The sequence below is a fragment of the Phalaenopsis equestris genome, unplaced genomic scaffold (genome assembly GCF_001263595.1).
Source record: "Phalaenopsis equestris unplaced genomic scaffold, ASM126359v1 Scaffold001144, whole genome shotgun sequence".
Lineage (NCBI taxonomy): Eukaryota > Viridiplantae > Streptophyta > Magnoliopsida > Asparagales > Orchidaceae > Phalaenopsis > Phalaenopsis equestris.
In genome coordinates this window covers 1,029-28,534 of record NW_018165583.1, presented here as the reverse complement: position 1 = coordinate 28,534, position 27,506 = coordinate 1,029, and the positions used below count along the sequence as shown (strand labels likewise).

At 36.7% G+C, this 27,506-nt stretch overlaps 1 protein-coding gene across 2 annotated transcripts; it reads left to right on the top strand.

Moving 5' to 3' along the window:
- Positions 1-295: 295 nt before the first annotated feature.
- On the top strand, positions 296-20,879 carry LOC110033342 (ABC transporter G family member 3; the record flags this gene model as incomplete). 2 transcript variants are annotated; one of them, XM_020737274.1, is given in 8 exon segments in its annotated part: positions 296-534; positions 1,286-1,952; positions 2,480-2,559; positions 3,127-3,335; positions 3,442-3,613; positions 19,755-19,868; positions 20,007-20,135; positions 20,688-20,879. In XM_020737274.1, coding segments are annotated over 7 exon segments (1,365 nt in total), but the record flags the coding sequence as incomplete, so codon positions are not given.
- Between the last annotated feature and the right edge of the window lie 6,627 nt (positions 20,880-27,506).

Below are 27,506 nucleotides of genomic sequence, written 5' to 3'. Positions count from 1 at the left end.
TAAATAAATAAATGAATAAATAAAATATATATATATATATATATACACATAAATACTTTTTTTTTTTTCAAGACTAAAGACTAGTTACTAGTGGAGAATATCCGTGTGTTGCTCGTTTCACAGACAATTCACAAGAGCGAGTTGAAATACTCCTTCCTACCAATTTAAACTAAACAACACCATAGCTAACGACATAGTTCAACTTCTGTGATAGGCCATAATGACCCCTTCTCCTGTCCATGAACCCTTTAGTTAAACAGTTACTCTATAAGAACAACAAAAGTTCGAATCGCGACACCGGGAAGATCTCGAAATTAGCATAGTTGATGTCTCTGTCTCTCTCTGGGTCACTCTCCCTTCTTTGCATTGGAGGTTTTGCACCGCGTCGACTGCATTGGAGGAAGCGTGCCTGTCGTTCTGCCCTGCGGTTTCACATTCGCCGCTTTGTTATTTGTAGAGGAAAAGAGTCATTCTTGGTGCCATAAGACTTCCTTTTTCTTAGTCATTTCGAGACGACTTCGGATTCTGAGAGAGGTTAGTGGTTTGTTTTTTCCTACTTTGTGATTGTTTATGACTTGTTTTAGACGGAGATTCTGTTTTCTGCGTCACTGAAGCTTTGTTTTGTGCTTTTTTCCATTATCTATATAATCTTTTGGTTATCAGACTGATGTTTGGGTTCTTAGGTTTAGAGACTTTGAACCTTATGGACTGAATGTTTTGAACATGCTTTGTGATTTAGATGTCTTGCTGAAATGGGCTTTTAATGGAAGAGTTCTTCGTTTTGCTATTTTGGAAAGAGGCTTATTACTATTGAGTCATGTGTGTTTGATTTTGCTAACCCCTTATTTTTTTTTTGAAAGTTATTCTCTTAACAATGCTAAACTACTATTGAGTCATGTGTGTTTGATTTTGCTAACCCTTATTTTTTTTGAAAGTTATTCTCTTAACAATGCTAAAAATCTTCTTGCAATTTGAATATTAAGTTTATTTTTGGGTAATGGTATTGTTGGTGATGATGAGATTGGTGTGGTGTCAACGATTGTTCTTTCAGTTTTTTTAAAAAAATTAATTATTGTTTCACTCTTGTTTTTTGCTCGTTGTTAATTTGGGGGTTGATTCTTCTTGTAAGGTAATAATTTAGGTTTCTCCCCATTTCATGCAATATCTCAGATCAAGAACCTTGAGTAAATGCATAATCAATGTTCTAATTTTGTATTATGGTGTTGTCCTCTTTTGTAGAATAAGGATAGTTTTGCCTTTATTAAATTTTATTTTATTAGTGCAGGATGGGCCTGTTTTCACTAGCCAAGGTCTGTTGATGGCCCTGAAGGGTTATCATATGTTGGAATTTCTTAATTACAATAGAGCCGTGTTAGCAAAAAAAAAAACATCTTACATGCAGAAGATGTAGTTTATACACAAGTCTTTGGTATTGGCAATTTATGGCATCGTAAATTGGTTTTAGAGAGAGTTAAGTAATAGTATGGAAGAAATACCATCTTACTCAGATAACTATAGATCTTCCTCATCTTCAGCAAGCAGTCCTATAAACAAAGGGCCATCAGGTGCCTTTTTCTATTTGAGGAAACCTGGTGCTCTACGAAAGCCAATTTCATTCGAGGACTCGCCAGAGTGGGACGATGTGGAGATTGATCCTCACATCGAGGGGGAAGATTCTATCCATGTTGCAACTACTACAGCCTCTCCATCGCTTTCTAAGGTCAATAGTGGGTCATTTCCATCTCCATCAGCACCCTCTTCATCAGTTGTTGAAAGAAGGGTTGCCGGGGCTTCAATTGTTTGGAAGGACCTTTGTGTAACTATAAAAGAAAAGAGGAAGTATTCTGATAAGGTGATCAAGAGTTCAAATGGCTATGCTCTTCCAGGGACACTTACAGTTATTATGGGACCTGCTCGATCGGGGAAGTCAACGCTTCTAAGGGCGATTGCAGGTTTTATTTATTTTTATATGAATGAAGAAGTTTTATTTTAGTTTAATAAATAGAAAATGCTATCTGTTTTAGTTTATGTAATTTTTAATTGAGCAGTGCATTCATATCCACGAAGCGTTTAACTTTGCAAAGGACACAGTTCATTATTTTGTGCTCTCATCTAAGATTTTCAAAGCTATGTTATGGATTTTAACCTTCTTGCTCTGGCTGAATTGCAAATTTATCATGGACAAATGTCTTGAACGCAAGATTTGATATACTCCATATCCATCTAAGTAAAGGGATGAAAAATATAATTTTATTCTGTCTTTGAAAAAAAGGAAACATATCTATGCTTTGTCTGTCAGACATATACTTAAGAGGGAGTTAAGTATAATGCAGAGAATTAATCTAGCTAGGCTATGCATGCAATTAGTTAAGAATACAGCTTCTTTTAAAGATTCTTATGAAGGAGCCATGTTTCATGTTTCGGCCTTTCTATTTGTGTGTGGAATACTGAATTCTGTTATGTCATTGTGGCTTTGCAGGTAAATTACGTGTTCCAGCAAGGCTGTATGGTGAAGTTTTTGTGAATGGGGTTAAATCTCCAATGCCTTATGGTTCTTATGTGAGTTTGTCTATCTGATTAGCTTTTGCCAATATTATGTTTTTTTAGGTACTTTTTTGACTTCCAGTTTGATAAATTAAATATGAGCATCACTTGTCCTTGTTGGTGTAGAATTAAATCTAGTTACACCATCATGCGGTTGCATTTATAGCCACTATCTTTATATGTCGCTCTCCCACAATTTGCTTAATAGCTGATTTCTTGGCTGTATCACGCCTTGAGTTCTATTTACATGTTTTATGAAGTTTTCACTTCAAAATGTTTTGTTTTTCTTATAGTAACATATACCATATCAAACTTTTTTTTCATGTTGATTTTTCTCAGATATTTATTTGATTTCTATGCTCTTTCAGTTGTAAGCTCCACAACAGAAGTAGTGCATGCGTGGTTCACTGATCAAAATGGCCAATTTTCATAAACAAAATTGCAAAATTTTCAAAAGCTAAATCTGAAATTAATTATTGTAGCGAGCTAACTACTTTTTCTCAGGGCTATGTTGATCGGAAAGATGTGCTGATAGAATCTCTCACTGTCAGCGAATTTTTATACTATTCCGCACTTTTACAGCTCCCTGGCTCTTCATCTCATAGAAAGGCTCTAGTAGAGGACGCAATTTCGGCAATGTCTCTTGGAGATTATGCAGACAAACTCATTGGTGGTCAGTTTTTTATGAAGCGTCTTCCACATGGTGAGAGGAGGCGTGTCAGTATTGCTAGGGAGCTTGTAACAAGACCATATGCTTTATTTATTGATGAACCACTTCATCATCTGGACAGGTTACTTTCTAATTCAATTTTTTTTAATTTAATCATTCTTTATTTGTTTTTCAATGAATTTAACTGTCTTTTACTATTAATTAATTTTGTTTTTTCTCCTTAATAGTGTATCTGCTCTACTCTTGATGGTCACACTGAAAAAACTTGCCAGCACTGGCTGTACTCTCATTTTTACAATGTACCATAGCAGCACTGAAGTTTTTGGACTATTTGACAGAATATGCTTACTTTCCAATGGGAATACATTGTTTTTTGGAGAAACTTTGGCTTGTTTGCAGGTAATTTTCTTGTATTATTAATTAATGTTTAAAAAATAAATATTGAGAAAAACTTGATGCTTAGCTATTGAAGATATCCTCTTGTGAATAGCAAACTAAAAATGAATATACATCATATTGAGTAAAGGAATAAATTTGCTTTGAAGAAAAAATCCCCGTCATTTCATTAAATGAACTGGGTCATTTCATTAAATGAACTGGGCTTATATTGAGCCTTATAACATTTTTAGAAATAAATCTCTAGACTTTCTCTTTCTACAAACAGGACCATAAATTATATATAAATCTTAACACTCCTCCTCAAGATGGACAAAAACTAATTTTAAGCCCATCTTGTCACATAACCTGGACAGATATAATGAGCTAAGTTCTTTGGTGAGACAGTCAGATAAATCTTAACACTCCTCCTCAAGATGGACAAAAATTAATTTTAAGCCCATCTTGTCACATAACCTGGACATATATAATGAGCTAAGTTCTTTGGTGATACAGTCAACTACTTGCTCTCTAGTGGCTACATAACTTAGCTCCAAGAGTTCGTTATTCAGCTTTTCGTTGATAAAGAACCAATCAATGTCCACATGTTTGGTTCTATCATGTTGCACCGGGTTGTTGACAATACTGATTGCCGACTTATTGTTGCACCACAACTTCATTTAAGCTCTTTGGTTGACCTTGAGCTCTACCAACAAGGCTCTAAGCCACATCATCTCGACAACTCTGAATGTCAGGACCTTGTACTCTGCCTCTGATGTTGACCTGGCTACAACTGACTGTTTCTTGTTTTTCCATTTCCAAGAGATCAAATTGCTCCCTAGAAATATGCAGTATTCTGATGTGGGCTTCCTGTCAGAGTCACAATAGCCCTCAACGACTACATGCCTATTCTTCCTAAAAATTAACCCCTTCCCTAGTGCACTCTTTAGGTGTTTCAGAGTCTGATACACTTGGTCCATATGACCCTTCCTTAGATCATGTATGTAGCAGCTTATCACGCTCACTACAAAAGAAATGTCAAGTTGAGTGTGACACAAATAGATCTGATGACCCACAAATCTTTGATACCTCTCACGATTAATCAGTTCCCCTGCCTCTGCATTTAACTTGGATTTTTGGTCAATTAGAGATGTTGTAGGTTTGTAACCTAGCATGTCTGTTTCCGTGAGGAGATCTAGTATATACTTTCTTTGAAACAGGACCGGCCCCTTAGTTCTATTAGTCACTTCAATCCCAAAAAAGTATTTGAACTGTTCATGTCCTTAACGTAAAGTTCATTTCCTAATATTTCATCTACTTGAACAATTTCTACCTCACTATCACCGGTGATAATTATATCATCAACATACATAACAAGTATAATGGTGTGATCTTCATGTTGTCTAAAAAATATTGTATAGTCTACAGTGATCTGTTGATATCCCATACCCACCATAGTCTTTCAAAACTTGTTAAATTAGGCTCAACGAGACTGCATCAAGTCATACAATGGTACTGAGCCCATACACCTTGCACACTGTTTGAACTGTACAAAATCCTGGTGGTATTTCCATATGTATCTCATCCGGTAACTCACCATGAATAAATGCATTCTTCACATCAAGTTGGTATAACCTCCACCCATCATTCATTGTCAAAGGAACCAGTGTTCTCACTCTGCTCATCTTTGCTACTGATGCAAATGTTTCGTCATAGTCAATGTCATATGCCTGACTGTACTCTTTCGCCATCAGTCGTGTTTTATACCGCTCCACCTCCCCTTATGGAGTTTGCTTTACTTTGAAGATTCACTTGCACCCAATATCTGCCTTTTTTCTCATTGGTAGTAGCACTATCTCCCATATTCAAATTTTATCGAGAGTCCTAAGCTCTTCAAGCGTAGCCACTTTTCACTTGGGATCGTACATTACAATCTTTTAACATGTGGGGTATAGATACAATATCCAAAGTTGCAATGAATGCTCTATATAAAGGTGATATGTTAGAATATGAAACAAAGTTAACAATGTTATGTTTCTACCCAAAACGATCAGGTAGATGTCCCACATTACTGCGAGAGGTTCCCCTTAAAGTTGTGAGATTAAGAGGAGGAATCATATCACCTGAGAGTTTTGAGTCGGAGGTAGAGGGTGTAGGCATCTCAAAAGTCAAGGAAGACTGGGACAAGGGACTAACTGACACAAGTGTCACTTTAGGCACTGTTCTCTCATTTTACTTCATTCTTCTTATATGCACCCTTAGCTCATCTTCAGTCTGAATCCCGCCATCTTTGGGTTTATTCTCATTTTCTAGTTTCTCAACTGATTCATCTCACATCATAGGAGAAGACATTGCTCCCACTTGTATCACTCTGTCTACTTTACCTCATCCCTTCCTGCGTCATATCTCCAGTATCTGACGAGTCACTGTAGGGTGAGGTCACCTATTGTGTGTAGTACTGTTCAAATTCTCTAAATGACACATCCATTCTCATAAACAGTCTCTTCTTTACCAAGTTCCAATAGACATACCCCTTTTGGGTAGCAAAATAGCCTATAAACACACATTTCACAGTTCTGGGATCCGATTTCTCTATTGATGGTCTGTCATTCTTTATAAATATGCACAACTAAACATCTTTAATGTAAGGATCTCACTATTAGATCAATAGAGCAGTTGTCGAAATTGCTTACCCACATAAATATTTTGGAACATTCATTGTGATAATCATGCTTCAGTCCACTTCTAGAAAGTGTCTATTTTTCCTTTATGCTACTTTGTTTTTATGTATGTGTGTATAGACGTCTGATTTGATGTTGTATCCATTGAGCTTACAAATATTTCCCGAATGATTTGTTGGTTTACTCTGTCTAATTATCAGCTTTCAATAAATTCATTACCGCACCACAAGAGTTTTTATTATCTTGTGGAAGTTTTTAAAACAAGCAAACATATTACTCTTATTTTTCATCAAATATAATACAGTAACATGAGAAAAACAATCAATAAATATCACAAAATAACGATAAACATTCATAGAACTTTTAGAAGATCTTCAAATACTAAAATGTGTTAAGTGAAAAACACCAGAACTCTTATTCCCAGAATTGATATAAGAGCGCTTAGTAAGCTTGCCAAACTCACTGTCATCACAAATAATTTTTTATTTATTTGTTTTTTCTATAAATAATAATGCAATAAACTCAGGAAATTAAAATAATTATCACATGCATTTGTGATGTAGCAGCAACACCTCCTTCGCACTCCCCCTAAATTCTCGTACTTTAGCATTTTCTATCATGGATATCAAAGTTGAGTCCGTCTCCTCCTGGTTCAAGTATCAGAGTCCATTATGTCATATTCCAGTCCCAAGTGTTCGACCCGTCTCTCTCTTAGAAGATCACCTTAGGAATATCAAACGAAAAAACACATTTTAGTTGGAGAATAATGACACTAATAGATAAAATGTTTGCTAGAAAACGAGCATGCAAAACATTGGTCAAATCATGGAATTGTTACATCTCACTATGCCCTTACCAACTACTGGCTATGTTGTACCATCATTAGTTTGGATGCTCTTCGGAACTGCTAGGTAAGTATAAGAGAACTTTCTAGCAGTACCTGTCACATTTCAAGATTCACCAGAATCTACTATTCATTCTGGTAATGTTGAAAAAATAGTGGCAAGAGCATGAGTATTACGAGCATCTTTGTCAGAGTAAGTATAAGTAGTAATTTATCCCTTGATGACGATGGGTTGGATGTGTCCTCAGCTCTATTACCTGCTGCTTTTTATTTCCTCTTCAACCTCTCTAGAAATTCATAATCCTCTTCGGTAAAAATCACATATGTTTCTCTCATCCTCTACCACCATCAGATCTTTTTGATAGACCCTTTTCCACCTCTTTAACCACCGCGATCACGACCATATCCTCTAAATTGTCCTCGTCTATTTATCTCTTTCTCCGTAGGTGGCCTGGGACAAACCTTACTCAGATGGCCTACTTCACCACAGTTGTTGTAACAGCTCGTTTCAGTTATATGTGGAGAGGAACAGAAGGGAGAGGAAAAGAAGGGAAGTGTTGAGAAATTGGAAGAGGAAATGAAGAATCGAAGAGGAAAGGAGGGGTTCAAGATAATGAATGACGAGAGAATAAGAAACGAGAAGTGTTGGTAAACCAAAGAGGTGAAAATCACATCTAAAGAGTCGCAAACGACTTACCAGAGAGTCGATAAGGGAAGCAGAGAACTTTTGTGATCTTGTGGCTGCGGTGAATGCTGTTATGGTGAAGAGAAAGGGGTGTAGAAAGCTCGCACAGAAGAGGATCCTCGTGCACCTTATTCGGTCGATCTCGATCGATTGAGTCGATGGAAAAGAAAGAGAGGAAGAAGGCGCAACGGTAGTGCATGTGAGGAGCGGATGCAATGAAGAGAATTTACCGTGCGAAGGAAGAAGCCATGTGAGTGCTAAGCCCGTGCAGCAATTTTTTTTTTTTGCGTGTTAGGGTTTGGCCGAAGAAGGTAGAGTATTTATTCGATTTTAATTATAAAATTACACACACACACACACAAACATATATATATATATATATATATTAAATAGAATATTTAGCGAGTTTACATAAAGTAAAATATAAAATTTTATTAATGAATAATGTAAAATAATAACTAACTAAAATAATAATGTAATTAAAATTTGATATTATTAATATCATGTTTATTAGGTTTCTGTTAGGGGAATCAACTTCAAGGCAAACCAGGTAAGTACGTGTATTTTTAAACTATAGTGATAAATTGCTTATTCTCAAATATGTTTGCAGTTGATGAAATTTGTGTATGCATTATTCTGAATGAGATATTTTCTTTATTGGTCATTTGTTATGGATTTTGTAGCTGCTTATGTATTTGGTGTATATTTTATATAGTACATTGAACTGAATGCTATGAATACGTATGTTATTATTGACTGTTTGTATGTGCATGATTGATTATGATGGAACACCCTTTGATGATGCTAATGGGGGAACACTAATGTACCTGTGTACGTATATAGAAAAAAAATATTGATATTGATGTATCTTAAGTGGTACAAATTTTTAGATGGCGTCTCATGTGATGGTTGTATAGATATGAAATGATATAAACCACCCCTTTGAATAACATGTCACATATTTATATTGATTTATGGGGAAGCTTAACTGACATTCATACTGTTCTTTCTTTTCCTCATATTGATATAGTTTAGAAGTATGAGTATTCAATCTCGCTTAGCTCATAGTTGTTTTAACTAACTTTTTAGGTTTAATTAAATTATTAAAAAATGAGCGATAGAATGAAAACATTTATATAAGATGCGAACAATAATCAATGAGGTAATTTTAAAGTGTACTGCTTTAATTTAAATTTGTAGTGACTCTTTCATTTGTAAAATGTCAACAATTCTAGAAAATTTAATTCACACCGTCGGACCGTTTTTACCCACACTGGTTAATTCCAAGCTCCGGGCCGGATAGTGACCAAAGTGGTATCACCTCATATTGATATAGTTTAGAAGTATGAGTATTCACTGCTCGCTTAGCTCATAGTTGTTTTAATTAACTTTTTAGGTTTAATTAAATTATTAAAAAATGAGCGATAGAATGAAAACATTTATATAAGATGCGAACAATAATCAATGAGGTAATTTTAAAGTGTACTGCTTTAATTTAAATTTGTAGTGACTCTTTCATTTGTAAAATGTCAACAATTCTAGAAAATTTAATTCACACCGCCGGACCGTTTTTACCCACACTGTTTAATTCCAAGCTCCGGGCCGGATCGTGACCAAAGTGGTATCGTATCAAAGCCAACATTTAAGATTAATTGGATATTTATACAAAGCCAATAAGATAATTGTAAGAAAATTTTAATAATTAAAGTTAACTTACAGAAATATTTATTTTACATTTAGGCAAAGTAATACACCCAAAATCATAGAAGAAGAGAATCCGATAGAAATCAAAGAAGTACAACCTACTATAAATGTGGAGACAAATGTCTTCACCCAAATGATGACGGCATTGGCTTAGCTGATTCAAGAGTCCAGATCGCAGTCTAATGATACAGTTGCTGTGGATAAATACTTCAAGATATTTCAAGATTTGAATCCACCTTGAAGTGGAGAATTACTAATGAGGATAGAGAAAATACGCGATAACATGGCTTGTCTGGATGAAAGAAGAGTACCGTTAGTGACGTTTGTGCTGGACGGAGAAGCCGAATGGAGAATTGCTAATGAGGATAGAGAAAATACTAGATAACATGACTTGTCTGGATGAAAGAAGAGTACCGTTAGTGACGTTTGTGCTGGACGGATAAGCCGAAAGTTGGTGGCGTGGGTAACATTAGGACATGTTATGGGACATACTCAATATAATGATTAATTGGGAGGAGTTTGTGTGCCTTGTTAGGGAGTGGTTCGTACTCTCTCCGCTCGACGACAGATGTAAGACAAGTTCATAAAGTTGAGGCAAGAAGAGAAGACGATCATTTAGTACAACGCAAAATTTACTTCACTATCGAGGTATGCGTCATAGTTGGTTGCTACTGCAGAAGAAATGTACTACAAATTCTTTTCGGGACTAAAAGATTTGATTAGACAACCATTGATACTTGTAGGAATCGATGAATATTCGATATTAGTAAAACGAGCTAGAAGAGTGAAGATCGACTATCAGCTTACTCAGAAGCGTAAAGAGAAGCACAAGAGGAAGACTGCAGAAGAACACAGAGCTCACTTAGAGGGATCTAATGAAAAATCCACGAATAATTTGGTGGGGCTAGTAGAGGTACTATTTAGGATACTCGAGCAATTTGTGCCAAATGTGAAAGATAACATGAAGGAGAATGTATGATGGGATCTTACACTTGTTATTGGTGCCATCAGTCTGGTCAAATAACATGATATTGCCTATCTCTTTGCCATAAAACACTAAAGATAAGAAATTTGGTGGAACTTCTTCACAAAAGATTGTAGGTGAGCAGAAAAAGATAGAGTCAATATCCTCGGCTCCTACCCAAGGTCAACTAAGACAACCGGTTTGATCTCAGGTATATTCCCTTACTCATAGTGAACTTGAAGAACCTATTGCTGCTTTTGGTGATGAGGCCTGATTAGTTTGGTGTTTTTCCAAACATGTTTTTGTGTTCAATATCTATGTGTTTTGAAGTAGAGTTGCTTGTATCTGTATAAAGTCTTTAATTTTATATGATTATTTTTCATCTTAATAAATAACTCTAATTTTATGGATAACTTATGTCAAACTTGCTTGAAGTTTATGTATGAATTTCGAGTACGTAATAGTTCGTTTCAGTTATCTGGGGAGTGGAAACGAAGGGAGCGGAGAGGAATCAATGAGTTGAGCATTTGGAAGAGGAAATGAAGAATCGAGAAAGAGTAAAGGAGGGTCAAGAAAATGAATGAAGGGAGGAGAAGAAACAATAAGTGCGGGAAGCCAAAGATGTGAAAATCACCCATAAAGAGTCACAAATGACTTACTTGAGAGCCAACGGGGGAAGTAGAGAACTTTTGTGATCTCGTGGTTATGGTGAGTGCAGTTAGGGCAAAGAGAAGGGGGTGTAGAAAGCTCGAACGGGAGAGGATTCTCGTGCGCCGTATTCATTCGATCTTGATTGACCGAGTCAATGGAGAAGGGAGGAAGAAGGCGCATCAACAGTCCGTGTGAGGAGCCGAGTGTAATGGAGAGAAATTAGCATGCGAAGATGTATGTATATATATATATATATATGTGTGTATGTATGTATGTATATATATATATATGTATGTATGTATGTATATATGTATGTATGTATGAATATATATATGTATGTATGTATGTATGAATATATATATGTATATATATATATGTATATATAGTAGAAAATTTAGTGGGTTTATATATAGAAATATGAAATTTAATAAATGAATAATGAAAGTAATAACTATTTAAAATAATATTATAATTAAATTTTGATGTTTATGTTTGGTTTTCATTAGGGGAATCAATGTCAAGACAAACCAATTAAAAATTTAATCGATATCAAGGTAAGTACGTGTACTTTTAAACTATAGTGATAAATTGCTTATTCTCAAATATGTTTGCTGTAGACGAAATTTGAGTGTGCTTTATTGCGAATGAGAGATTCTTTTCTTTGTTGGTCATATCATTATGGTTGTTGTGGTTGTTTGCTCATGCATTTGTTGTATGTTTTATATAGTATATTGAACTGAATGTGATGAATACATATGTTATTGTTGGCTGTTTGTATGTGTATGATTGACTATGATAGAACACCCCTTGATGGTACTAGTGGGGGAACACTAATGTACTCGTGTATGTAATGTTAAAAAAGGATAATAATATTGATATACCTTAGGTGGTATAAATTTTAAGATTGTGTCTTCTGTTACGGTTGTATTAATATGAAATGATATCGATATGATAATAATGTAGCCTCTTTTAATAACATGTCGAATTTTTATATTGATTTATAAAAAAGCTTAACTAACATCCATGTTGTACTTTTCTTTGTATTAATGTAGTTTAGAAGTATGTGTATTCACTGACTCGTTTAGTTCACAGTTGTTTTAACTAACTTTTCAGGTTTAATTAAATTATTAAAAAATAAATGATAAAAGGAAAAACGTTTATAAAAGACGCGGACAACGATCAACAAGGTAATTTTAAATTGTACTTCTTTAATTTTAACTTGTAATGACTCTTTTATTTGTTAAAATGTAGATAATTATAAAAAATTTAATTCACACTGTTCGTCCGTATGTACCCGCGTTGGTTAATTCTAAGCTCCGGGTCGGGTTGTGACAGTTGTAGCATTTGCTATTCTCTCTCTGGACATATGTCATACCTGAGCTCGAGGCAGCCGAGACTGATTGTGTACTTGGAAGTCGACTATGCTTTCGGAGTGTAGCCTCATAAGGTTCTTTTCTTTGATTATCACAGTGATGGTCCCTTCCAGTGAAGGGATTGTTGCATTGTCGAGAAGGACTGATCTCCTCTATCAAAGGTCGGGTTCAGATGAGCAAAAAACTGCATATCCTCATATGTGTAAAGATATCCTCCTTGCACCTTGGATCATCACAGCTCGACATATGTTAGAAGTGATCAAGATCTTGCCACAGTCACTCCAGCTCTATGGAGTACTCCTGAACGATCTATTACTTTGTACTACGGCTTCTGTCACACTGAATCCGAAACACTCTTATGTGGCTCTTAGTCCCAACGTAGGTCCTCTTCACCTTTGCCCATATGTTTATCACCTTTCAAATACCATCAACAGATGTGGCAATCGATGGAAATTTTAAGTTAAGTAGCCAGATATAAAGCAAGGCGCGTGTAGTCCTTCACTCATCCCCCTTAGGTCTGTCACTTTTTGGCTTGACACCCCTCCTCACCCCCCATCCACCCCTCTATCAGGTATCCCTCTAATCTCTTCCATATTAGAGCAGCCTCGATCCGACGTGACCAACTCAAATATGTGGTCAGTCCATCGAGTTTCAGATTCACATGAGGGAGATCTAAATTCACCTGTGTTGGTGCACGTGTTGAGGTAGTTGCCCTTGTCGAGAAGCTAGCTCTCTGTATGAGCCCGACTAAGGCCTTTAGGACTTCTGGATCCATCTTCCCCAGAAGTTCCAATCCTTGACCTCCCGTATTATATCCGTCTCCTGACATCCTTAATCACAATGATAAAGTCTATATCACACAAAAGTTACAATCCTTTACCTCTCGCACTATATCGATCCTCTTCAACTTTGCTCAGATGTTTATACCTTTCAAATACCATCAACAGATGAGGCAATCGATGAAACTTTCAAGTTAAGTAGCCAGATATAAAGCAAGGCGTGTGTAGTCCTTCACTCATCCCTCTTAGCACTGCACTTTTTGGCTTGACCCCCCTCCTCACCCCCCACCCACCCGCCTATCAGGTATCCCTCTAATCTCTGCTATATTATAGCAGGCTCAATCCGACGCGACCAACTTAAATATGTGATCGGTCAATCGAGTTTCAGATTCACATGAGGGTGATCTAAATTCACCTGTGTCGGTGCACGTGTTGAGGTAGTGGCCCTTGTCGAGAAGCTAACTCTCTGTATGAGGAGCCCGGCTAAGACCTTTTGGAATTCTGGATTCATCTTCCCCAGAAGTTCTAATCCTTGACCACCCGTACTATATCCGTCTCCTGATATCCTTAATCAAAATGATAAAGTCTATATCACACAGAAGTTTCAATCGTTTACTTCCCGCACTATATCTGTCTCATGACATCCTTAATCACAAGGATAAAGTCTAGATCACACAGAAATTTCTTCTTGTCCTCACACGAAATTGCCCTAGCATTTTCAAAGCCTAAAGACTTGAAACTTTGCATGTTACTTGCCGCTTCAAACGCAACTTCCCCCTTTTAAACGCCGACAGTTACTTGCCGCCGCCGCTTTAAGTGTAAATTAGCCTACTAAAGCCTACAAACTCACAAACTAGCCGTTGGTCTGCTCCTTCCACTGGCTACGTCGAAGCAACTCCATGCCCCTGCCTCACGTGCTATCCTGCTCTTCCTCGACTTCCCATTTAGCTCTTACATTTTTGTCATTGCTTTTTCAATTAAACCTAATAACATTGTATCGTGAGGGTATATGCAGCACAACAATTCAGTCGTCTTCCTCCCAACTATCTCTTACCATGACTGTAATGCGATCTCGCCTTCTTCCCTGTTGCTTTCGTAATCAAGTTGTTTTAGCTAGCTTGCAATTGAGGCGACACAAAAGTTCGACAACTGCGATACCTTCTTTGCCTGTGAGAGACGTAGACTCTCCTGCATACACTGTGCGGGTCTCCTGGTCATCGGTCCCGACTGGTCAGATCAAGCAACAGCCACGACTTAGGTTAAAGCTCTGATACCATAAAAAATAAATTTGATTTGAAGAAAAACTTTTTGTCATTTCATTAATGACTTGGGCTTATATAGAGCCTATTAAATTTATAATGACAATCCCTAGTCATTATTACTTATTATTACTTGTTATTAGCCTATATTTATTCATTATGTATTTTCTATTTTGTTTTGTTCTGTTTTCATTTCTTTTCTTTATTTTAACAATTGTAATTGGGTTTAAATACCCCGTCTTCTATCAATAAAATTATGCTGCTTTAGTTACAAATTCATCACGACAACAGAGTCATGGCTCTAAACCCTAGAGGTTTCACCCTTGCATCGACCACCAGCAGGTCTTCTTCTATCGCTTTTCGGTGCTGATCTTCCAGCCACCGTTCCTTCCTGCCTCTAATCCTTCCAGTCGGACCTGTGTTTTTCTTGCAGATCCTTCCTGCTTACAAAGACTTATCTGCCGCTAAGCCCAACAACTCTAGTCTATCTCCCTAGAAGATTTCCTGTTGGATTTCCTTTTTTTCTATCGTGAGGCCTCCCAGCACAACAGTTTATCGACTGTTTCTCCTTCATACATGATCTACCATGCTGTTGGTTCCACAAGTTTTTTTCAGTCTCAGTAACCCAACATACCTTTAGCTCTATTGGAAGTATGATAGATTTCTCCACCATTAAAACTCTTATTGATGGTGTGCATGAGTCTACCGGAGGATCGTTACCGACCTCAATCCCTCTACAGACCGGAGGATAGAAACCAACATGAACTTCTTGATCACGACTCATAAACTAAATGACAACAACTTTCTCCACAACATGCCACCTCGGGACGGTTGCCCCGCTTGTGATTACTTTCACAAACCCAATCACAGTCGGGGCAAGTATTGTAAATTTTACGGTAAACCGATATATGAATCTTCGACCAAATCCTCTGCTATCAAGAGTCTCACAGCAACATCCGAGTCTACTACGGTTCAATCGACCCTTACTTGGAACAACCCGAAATCCTCCGAATCTTTGAAAAATCAGATGGAACAATTGATCAAGCTACGTGGAGCAAATCAATTCTCTGCGAGTCCATCGACCTTCCATGTCAGACAAGGTTCTCTTCCTATGGCTCTCACGTTTCTTTCCTGCTTTAGTTTGTGAATTATTAATGAAGGTGTCATGGATCACAGGACTGAGTGCTCGCAAGCTTTCTCCATTTGTTATTCGTGCTCTGAGAATGATACTGTCAGAATTGTCAATGGCTCCTATAGTTCCATTGCTGGTAAATGCGTGGTTTTACTAACAATCGGTCTAACTCTGAAGTCTGTTTTATACGTTACTCTGTTTCAAGTAATCTGTTATCTGTCAGCAAGTGGACACTCTGAAGTCTGTTTTACATGTTACTCTGTTGCAAGTAATCTGTTATCTGTCAGTAAGTGGATAAATGATAAACTTTTAGTTGCTAATTTCTCTTATGATGGTTGGAAGGACAATTAGAACTACTAAGAGGTTAGCTGGACTCTACTACTTTCAAGAGAAACACAGAGAATGAGAACACTCAGCTCAAGAGTTATAGTTTATCTAGAGTTATTGAATGTCTCATTATGTTATTGCATTGTTGTTTGAGTCATCTTAGTTTTCAATATTTTAAAAAATTGTTTCTTTTAATATTCTCTAATATAAGTTTTTTGAATTTCAATTGTGAGACGTATTAATTAACCAAGCTTCATCGGGTCCACTACCTACCGCATATTTACACACCTTCTGCTCCTTTCTCTCTTATTCACAGTGACATGGGGGGGGGGCTCTCATACTCCCAGCTACAACAATAAACGATGGTTTCTGACTTTGATTGATGACCGCATTAGGATGACTCAGGATTGATGACCGCACTAGTATGACTCAGGTCTACATTTTAAAAGATAAATCAGAGGTAGTTGTCATGTTTCAAAACTTATACACATTCATCTTAACTCAATTCAAAACTCCAATCAGGTCTTTTGGACTGACAATGACCGTGAGTTTTTCAACTCTATTTTGAGTGAATTCTTGGTAAGGGCATTCTTTGTCATAGCTCACATGCAAAAACTTCTGAACAAAATGGGATAACTGAGAGGAAAAACCTTCACCTCCACGTTGTTTTTTTCATTATGTTTCAATCCAATGTCTCGAAATATTTTTGAAACTATTTATTTCTTACTGCCACCTAGTCATAAATAGTTCCATCTAAAATTCATAAGTTTCGAACCCTTTAGCTGTCCTGATGTCAAGCTTCCCTGCCAGTCGGGTCTTCTCCACATTAGATCCCAAGATTTTTGTGTGCATAATCTTTGTTCGGAACATTGCCCCCACTCGGAGTAAACTTGACCCCAGACTTATAAAATGTATCTTCCTTAGGTACTTTGCTACTCAAAAGGAATATCAGTGCCTTGATCCTATCACAAATAAAATCTATGTGAGTGCTAATTTCTTCTTCTTTGAAGGTCTTTTCTATTTTTTCTAGCTTAACCTTAAATGATGTGGAGCTTGAGCTCTTAGACATTGTCCCTTATCCTACTTCTATGGATTTTCCCCCATTGTTCCTATCATTAAGGAGTCCCTTGTTTCTCCCACTATCCGTGTTTGATGCTCTTACTCTGGAGTTTGCTATCTCCTTACAGAACCTTGACTCCACTCCGGATGACATCCCCAACGCGAACCCTCCTTTGAATGAGGAGGTATGGTACGCAATCAGACATGCTCCCTCTTTTCTATGGCAAAATATGTCTCTTTCCTCAGTTTATCGTCGACTTACAAAGTATTTGCTACTATCTTGATGAACCATCAGATACTAACTATGATTGATGTTGCTCTTGATGTTTCAGTCTGGAAAACAACAATAATGAAGGAGATTAATGCCCTCCTTTGGAACTATACATAGGTTGTCGTTATTCTTCCTCTGGGTAAGAAAACTATGGGGTGCTGATGGATTTTCAACACCAAGTTCAACTCATATGGATCCTTTGAACGCAACAAGACACGATTGGTCACAAAAGGGTACTCACATACCTACAAAGATGAAGACTATGGGGTGACATTTGCTCCAGTGGCTAAGTTAACACTATTCGGGTACTGTTGTCCCTTGCGGTGAATCTGGATTGATCTTTATTTCAACTAAATATCAAGAATGTGTTCTTAATTGGAGAGCTTACAGTAGAGGTGTATTTCTCTCCCTCCTGGCTTCGACTCTACTACCTCTAGAGGGCAAGTATGCGGGCTGCAAAAGTCCCTCTATGGGCTAAGGCAGTCCTCAAGGGCCTGGTTCGGCAAGTTCACAAAGTTGGTCGTGGGCCATGGTTTTACTTAGGCTCAATCTGATTACACTCTTCTTCTGACATTTTTCTAATGGTCGGATAATTATTCTTATTGTCTATGTTGACGATATTGTTCTTACAAGTAACGATCTCCCAACATTTTCGTCCTTGAAAAACATTTTTGCTACGTCCTTTAAAATTAAGGACTTGGAATTTCTTTTGTACTTTTTAGGCATGGAAGTGACTCGATCATCTCGAGGCATTTGTCTGTCTCAGCTCAAATATGTGATTGATCTCTTGGCAGAGAGTGATATTCTTTTGTGCAAACCTGTGACTAGTCCTATGGATCGCGGTGAAAAATTATCCGACATTTCTAATGTTGTGCTTGTCAACAAGACTCATTACTAGCCTCTTGTGGGGATCTACCTCTCCCATACTCACAACGACATACGTTACGTAGTTAGTATAATAAGTCAATTTATGCATGACCCATATGAGTGCAATCTCCAAGCCGCTCACCAGATTCTCCACAATTTAAAAGATACACGGAGCAAAGATTAATTTCTCTCCCATCACAACTCTCGGTCTATTGTTGTTTACACATGCTATTGGGTCGAGTCTATTTATGATCAACATTCCACATTGGAGTACTGCTCATATGTATGAGGAAACATTGTCACATGGAAAAACAAAAAAGTTTGTGGTTGCCTGGAGCATTGTTGAAGCTGAATTATGTCATTTGAGATCTGTGAAGCTCTTTAGTTACGCATCACCGTGAACTTTGTATGCCAACCTCCGTCTCACTGCAGCTATTTTGTAATAATAAGACCGTCATCAACGTTGCTTATAATCCGGTTCAGCTTGATTGTACCAAATATGTGCAGATTGACAGAGAGACTTCATTAAAGACAAGATTGAGTCCGGGTAAATTTTTACTCCTTTTGTGTTCTCTAATGGTCACCTAGCGGGTATTTTGTAATAATAAGACCGTCATCAACGTTGCTTTTAATCCGGTTTAGCTTGATTGTACCGAACATGTGTAGATTGACAGACACTTCATTAAAGACAAGATTGAGTCTGGGTAAATTTTTAATCCTTTTGTGTTCTCTAATGGTCACCTAGCGGATATCTTCACCAAGAATCTTCTTCGTCCTTTATTCGATGACTTCAAATTCAAGTTGAACATGACTGACATCTAAGGTTCAACTTGAGGGGGTATTAGATTTATAATGAAAATCCATAGCTATTATTACTTATTATTACTTTTTATTAGCCATTATTCCTTGATTATATATTTTCTTTTTGTTTTATTCTGTTTTTATTTCTTCTTTTATTGTGGCAATTGTAATTGGGTTTAAATACCTCGTCTTCTATTGATAAAATTATGCTCCTCTCTTCACAAATTCAACTTAGCCTTGCAACTTTTTTACAAATAAAACCCTAGACTTCCTCTATTTACAAGCATGACCATAAATTATATACAAAACTCAACATTGAGAACTTTGAGATTCTCAAAAGATTCTGTAAGATTTCTTTTCCACCGTATTTACTATTATTTTATCTATCGGCCAGTTGATGTTAGTTTTGCACATACTGGGAATCTTTCACTGACACTTGCATTTCATCTTTTCTTTCAAATATTGAATAGGTTTCTTTTTAGGGACATTTACATTTCCACCCACTTCCTATGTAATTACATATCTGACACCTAATTGTTACTTTGTACATGTACACTACCCAAATTTTTAATATCACATAAATAATATCATCATTTTAACTTTTAAGAAGTGAAATACACCTTCTAAAGGTGGTATGCATTTAAAAATTGAAGTTTAGGTGTTAGATATCTTTACACATTGGAATTGAGTGGTATGTAAGTAGATCTTTCTTCTTTTTAATGCTCTAACTTTGCTAGAATGGAGCATAACTTGAAATTTTTGATGCAGCATTTCTCCAATGCTGGATTTCCTTGCCCAATCATGCAAAGCCCTTCGGATCACTTTTTGCGTGCAATTAATACAGAATTTGACAGGATCATAGCCATGTGTAAAAATTTTCAGGTATTTATTGTTGTCTTCCCTCTATTTTGGTTTTTTTTTAATTGGCAAGCGAAGTGTCATTCTTGTTCTTTGGTTAAGTTTTTTATAGGAAAGATTTGGTAACATTTATGTGACAGGATCTCAAACACTATTTAACAGGATGACAACGGGGATTTCTCATCTGTTAACATGGATACGGCTGTAGCAATCCGAACACTCGAAGCAACATATAAATCATCAGCTGACTCAGCTGCTGTTGAATCCATGATACTAAGACTTACAGAGAAGGTTAAATTATATTTTTTTTGTGCTTCTATTGCCTTGTTGCAGATATGCATAAGTATTATGTTGGGTGATTGGGTTATAGAATTTGGAATTATGAATTCAAAAGCAATTAATTCGAAATGGGTGACATGTTTGCTAAACCAAGCTGAAGAGTTTGGAGAAGATTATTGTTTGTAAGATGGCCAATATTGATTGCAATCTTTAACAGGAGTTTTTGAAGGGAAATGTTGATCAAAATTGACTGATATATGTTGGCTAAAAAAAGCAATAGAGCTGTTGGGTAAGAGAAGAAATGCTTATAAGGCAAGGCTGTGGTCTGGCTTGCACCAATTTATATCAATTCAGCATTGGGATCTTCTTCTAAAGCTTGCTCCTAATTAGTTTTTATAACGTGTATTATTAGGGTATAACATACATAACAAATAAATATAGTTTTGCATACAAATATGCATAATCTTTATGCATTTGTGATTTATGCTACATAAATACACTATATATACAAGGTGCGCTACAGCATATCATACTTTTAACTTATCCTAGGTTCATATTCTGCAGGAAGGCCATCGTCTAAAAAGTAAGGGAAGGCCACGTGATGTGATGCGAATAACTGTGTTAACATGGAGGACTTTGTTAACTATGTCCAGGGAGCGGAAGTATTTCTGGATTAGGCTTCTACTGTACATTCTGCTCGCACTTTCAATTGGTACAGTGTTTTCCAACATTGGTCACTCTCTATCATCTGTAATGGTGAGCAGAATGGTTCTTTTCTGTCTTAATTATGATCATATGCATCTTTTTTATTTGTAGATTAAATGTTATACTGCAAAATTCATTCTTCTTGTCCGTGATCATTAATGAATTATCACTGACTTCATTCACATTATACTCCTTTAATAATGGCCATCAGGAGTGTAAGTTTATTTGTCTGCAACGTGATGAAAAGTCATTTTTTTAATTAGTTTGATTCTAGAATTGCACTTTTTTTCCATCAATTTGTAGGAGTTTAACTTGAAGTGTTATTGTAACAATCATTAATTATCAACAGCTAGAAAATTGCTCGAGGCGTCCGCCTTGAGGCGCAACTCGATTCTAGGCGCAAAAGAGTAGCATCGAGGCTTAAGCCTCGATCTTTCGGGTGAGGCTTACTCCTTTATTTGAGGCGTATTCCTACGAGGCTTAAGCCTCGATCTTTCGGGTGAGGCTTACACCTTCTTTATTTGAGGCGTATTCCTTGAGGTGTTTTTCCTTGGGGCATTTGTGGCACTTTTCAAGCATAGATTACTTAAAGTACCTGTGATCGACAACCAGTCTTTAGGTTTCATAGTCTCGAACGCAACATCAACTTTGAGCGTCCACCCAAGTGTCGGCGAGCCTTCAAGTGTTGATGACGGCCTTGCTTCCAGCGTTGTTGAGTGTCTCTAGCTTCGATATGGAGTGTCATCTCGAGCATAGCTTTCGTAATCAAGTGTCAAACCTACTTCGAGTGTCGACCCGAGTGTCGTCCCTACTTCAAGTGTCAATGAGCATTTTCTAGTTTCATTTTGGAATGCGATCCAAGCATCATCCCTGCTTCAAGTGTCAATCTGAGCTTCTTGCTTCCTCTGTCGATCATTATCAAGTGGTAATTGATAAATAATTTTGTTTTTTTGGTTTTTCCTAATATTTATACTTTGAACTATAGGTGCGAGAGATGAATGTCCATAAGAATTGAGCGGTATATATGTAAAATTGTAAATCTTCCTCTTTATAGTATACATGTCGTTTTCACTTTTCAGAAATTTTGGAATCGTAAAACCCACTAAGTTTTACAACTTAAGCGTCCATTATAGGATACATGACACTCAATTAGCATCAGAGTTGCCCAGTTGGGAAACAGAGGTGATTTCACATGCATGAAAGTAAAATTGTAAATTTGTAACTTACAAAGTTGGAATAATGAGCGGCGAAAAAACAATATTAAAATAAACGCAAATTTTATTTGTGGTGTTGCTTGAGTTTGTATGCTTGTTTTAGGTTATGTTAATAAAATGGAGAGGATTCTTGTTGTGCATACAAATATGATTGTTTACGTATTAGATATGTAAATACTAAATACATAAAAACAGTATGTTATGCATGTAATTAACCTTAGAGCCTTTTATTTATTTAGTTTTGTTTTTTATTTATTATTTTGTGACCATGGAGGATGCATCCCTTTTTTTTGGAACTTATTTTGTTTCTTTTTAATTTTAGTTTGGAGCTTTTAATTTATTAATTTTATTGTGCAACTATAATGTTATTTGAATTTGTCATTCTTTTTATTAATTAGAATGGGTGGTGATGCAAGAGAAAAGGTGGCGGCTATGGCGACGGCGATGGTGCATTTGAATAAAAATAAATGTTTAGATTAAGTGTTTGAGATTATTTTTTATGTTTAGTTTGAAACAAAGAGTTTGAAACAAAGGATTTCAAAGAAAAGCATTGTAGTGGCAGCCGATGGCCGGTGATGATGATGGTGATGGTGGCTATGGCGACAGTGATCTCCATGAGTGGTTGTGGCTATAGCTGGTTGGGGGTGGCAAACAGTTGATTCTGGCGGCTATGGCTTGCCAGAGGCAGGTAGTCGGAGGCGATGGTGATGGTGGGCGGTCGAAGGCGATAATAGGTGGTTGTCGATGATGATCAACCGGTGATACCTCAATAGAGAAAAGAGATAGATTAATACAATCTAGAAACAACCACAAAGAAGATAAAGTCAACTGGAATGATAAACTTAAGAATTCAAAGCAAAAAATAAAGTACAATAGCCAAGCACCAACTGAGACGCCCAAAACTCAGGATACAAGACTTATGCCTAACACCCGGTAAGGACTTGTAGGGAAGACAGGAATGCCTAAACCAAACAATCAGTTTTCTTGAATAGGCTAGCTATACCCATATCCTTGCACAACCAAAAAAAAAATAACAATTACAATAGTGCACCCCTTCAAACATAAAAGACAAAACATAAGAAAAGAAAATTAAAAATCAAATAAAGGAATAACTCATACGTAATTTTCCGGGTGTTGGTGAAAATTCTTCTTGAGGTCCAACATCTACATCAATATCGTATTGAGGAGATAAATCAACAACATTGAACGTAACGGACACATGATAATCTCCTGGAAGATCGATTCGGTAAGCATTATCATTGATACACTTAATAATTTGAAAATGTTAGTCCGCCTTGGCTTTGAGTTTTCCATGAGCTCTTGGTGGAAATCATTAAAGGGGACAAACTTTCTATACTTGTTGGTTTGGCGCCAATATTTCTCATTCAGGTTGTGGATATTTTCTCAGACCAATTCATTCAATTTATGTATTTCTTGCATCCATGACTCCACGTCAGGACTGGATTCAGTGATAGGTAAGACATGAATAAGTTCAAGCGGCGAAATGGGGTTTTGACCATGGATTACTTCGAACGGACTATATTTTGAAGTTTGACTACTGAATCAATTATATGCAAACTCATCTTGAGTTAGTAAGAGATCCCATTGTCAGATATTTAACAACGCAATAAATGATAGCTTCTGTTTGACTATCGATTTGGGGATGAGCGACTGAGTATATTGTAGTTTAGTTCTTAATCTTCTCCATAGAGTTTTCCAGAAATGACATACAAATTTAACATTCTGATTAGACGTAATAGTGCGAGGAATTTCATGAAGTCGAACCCCCCCATGGAAGTATATATTAGCTATACGTGAGGCATCCAAGGTCTTTTTACAAGTATAAAATGGGTCTTTTTTGACTGTTGATCAACCACCGCCAAGTCTTTGTTGTGTACGGCAAAATCTCGACATACATTAGTCTATAGTTTCTTGGGGATTTCCATCAAGTTAAACCTCCACATTGAAGTATAGATTAGCTATATATGAGGCATCCAATTCTTTTTACAAGTTATAAAATGGTTCATTTTTGAAAGCTCATCAACCACCACCATAATAAAGTCTTTGTTCTGCTGTGTATGTGGTAATCCGATGATGAAATGCAGACACGTCACTGTATGGTTTCTCGGATATATGAAGTGGGAGCACAACTCTGTATTTTGTGTTCGAGTTTTAGCAGCCCGACAAATTTGACATCATTTGACGTAGCAATCTACGTCCTTGAGGGCTGATGGCCAATATAATTTTTCTTGTAAAATGGCTGAAGTCTTGTCTCAACCGAAGTGTCTCGCTAATCCTCCATCATGATATTTTTGATAAGATGGACTTTCTAGTGGAACATCGGGGAATGCATAGGCTATTAAATATGAAACCATCCTTAACATCCACAAAGCTTATGAGCAACATTTTTGACATATTTCTTGGAAATTGATGTCTGTGCTATATAATTCACATAAGACTTCAAAGCTGATCACCTTTATTTGCAAAGTTGGCAACACCAAATTCCTCCAACTGAAGGCATCCAAACTTGATTGGAATTTTCGGATTTGTGTTTCAAGATGAAATTGAATGAGGAAAATTATTCAACCCATGGTACATGCCTCCGTTTTAATTTGTTTGAGTATGTAAATATTTTAGTGCTTCATGATGTGTAAAAAGAACAAATTCATTGGCTAATAAATAGTGATTCCAATGTTGAAGAGCCCTCACTATAACATAACATTTTTTGTTGTAGGTGGAATATCTCCTAATCTCGTTGAGCTTTTCACTAATGAAAACAATCAGATATCCCTTTTGGCTAAGGACCGACCCGATGCCGACACTAGAAGCGTCACATTTCACTTCACATAAATTAGTGGAATCAGGAAGCGCCAGACTAGAGCAGTGGTAATTAATAGTTTTAATTGATCGAAACTAGCTTGGGTTTGCTCTGTTCGACAAAATGGATTTGATTTGGGTAGATTTGTAAGCGGTAAGGTTACAAAGCTGAAGGTTTTGATGCATCTGCAATAAAATGATGCCAACCCATGAAGCTGTCGAACCTCAGTGAAAGATGAAGGTTATGGCCAATCTTTTAATAGCCCAGATTTTGTCAGATCCATTTTTATTCTAGTTTCAGAGATTACAAATTTCAAGATATTAATTTTGGATACTAGGAAATCACATTTAGCCATTTTGGGAAATAACTGCTGATCTCAAATGATTTTAATGTACTTTGTACACGTTGTAAATGTTCAATCACAATTTGGTTATATAGTAAAATATCATCGAAATACATCACTATAAACTTTTCCAAAAAAGGTCGAAACACTTGGTTCATCAAGTGCATGAAAGTGCTTTGAGCTTTGGAGAGTCTAAACAACATCACGGCCCGTTCATATAACCCGTCTGAGTTTTGAACGTTTTTTTTTCACCCATCTCTGACAAGCATTCGAATTTGGTGATATTTGCTTAAATTAATTTTTGAAAAAATAGTGGCCCCTTTTAATTAATCAAATAGGTCTTGAAAAAATAGTGGCCCCTTTTAATTAATCAAATAAGTCGAGTTGAGGAATCAAAATTCTACATTTGATGGTTATTTTGTTCAATGATCGACTATCTATAAACATTGCCGTGTGCCACCTTTTTTGTCACCAAAAAAGCCGGAAGGCATAAGGGCCGGATCCTGGTCGAACCCATCCTTTGCTAATTAAGTCTTTGACTTGGCATTTAAACTCCTCATACCCTTTCGGAGACATACGATAAATGAGATGATTCGAGATAATAGAGTCGGGAATCAAATTATTAGCGTGCTGAATTTCATGCATAGGTGGCAAACCCGAGGAATTATTTGCTAAAATACATCCATCAATTGCTATAACAATGATGTACCTCTTGTGGAACAGTTTGATACTCCAAATTGGTTTTGGTTGTAATCAAAGCAAATACGGTCGCTGCCTCTCTAAGGTCTTTTAGGAATAAGAACCGATTTGATGTCCGAGATGTTGCTACCGGAGATAATTCTTCTTCCATTGGGGCTAAGACAACATGTGTACCATATTTAGTAAATGAATGGGTGTTGGTAAACTCATCATTGCTAGTTTGATCTTCACATTGCCAAGGATGCTCCTATAATAAGTGGCAAGAATCCATAGAAATAACGTCACACCTTTCTTTTTTGTGAAATTTCTTGCCAATACAAGACTAAAATAAGCATTATTTGGTAACATTTATTTCATTTCCTTTCTTAAGCCAGGTGAGTTGATAAAATTGAGGATGTGAGTGTGTAACCATTCTAAGTGTTTCTATCATTGGGCTGGAAATGACATTTTCCCAATTACCTCATTGGATAATAAGGTTGCAAAGTTTGTCGTGTACCTTAAGCTATTCTTTGTTGGAATTGTGTTAAGTATTCAACGGTTGTCGAAGAACTAAAAGCTCAGCTTCATCCATCCAAAGCGATGTGAAGATCGTCTTCACTCTCTTGTTGAACAACATCATCCGGATTCAATTCTTCAACAAAGTAAATGATTGGCAATTTGGACAATTTAAAGTGATATGTCCAAACCCATGACATTTAAAACACATTCGAGTAGATGGGTTTGTTGTCCCCACCCATGATTCCTTGGTTCGAAGGCCCTCTTCCCAATGATGAAAGGTTTTAAAATAGAGACTTTATTTTAGACAAAATTTTCACTAGAAGTATTTCGGTTTTCAGTGAAGTTTCCAAATCGTTCTTGTTTCTCTACCTTAAGAACTCGATTCATAGTTCTTGAAATGTCCAGAAAGGTTGTAGCTATACGACATTGGCAATGGTTTCGTAGTCCACTAGAAATCGGGCAATAGTGCGCTCTTTAGGTTTGGTGAGTTTGCATTTCTGCCCAAGTCGCTCGAATTCTGTTGCAAATTCTTCCACAATCATTTCATGTTGTTGTAGGTTATGAAGTCTGATAAATACTTCTTATCTAGAATGCTCGGGCAAGATCTTTCATTGTATTTCTTTCTTCATTTTGGTCAACGATGTGATCTTGTGTCTTCCCTTTCTTTGTTGAGTTCTTTTTAAGTTTTCCCACCAGAGCGATGCATTTTTCTTTAATTTGATCACTAATAATTTGAGAGCATTTTCTTGCTGCACTTCTTTGAATTCTAGAATTCGTTCAATCGTGTGTAGCTAACTGAGGAATTCATCCAAATCCAATCTGCTTCAAACTCAGCAATATCAATTTTGATTTCAAAATTTGAAGGTTTTCATCAATTCCCCTGCCTTGAAATTTGTGGATGTTGTTCATCCTTACTAGATGTTTCTTGATGGAATGGGTTCTCTTCTTCTCCAATCATCTCATTTTCTGATTCATTGTGTCTTTCTCCATGGTCCTGCTGTTCAAGAATTGCTAATCTTTCTTGTAAGAGACGAATTTCTCGTTGCAAGTCTTCCACAACTAGTTCTTGGGTTGGACATACATTGTTTCTTCTTCACTGCAGCCTG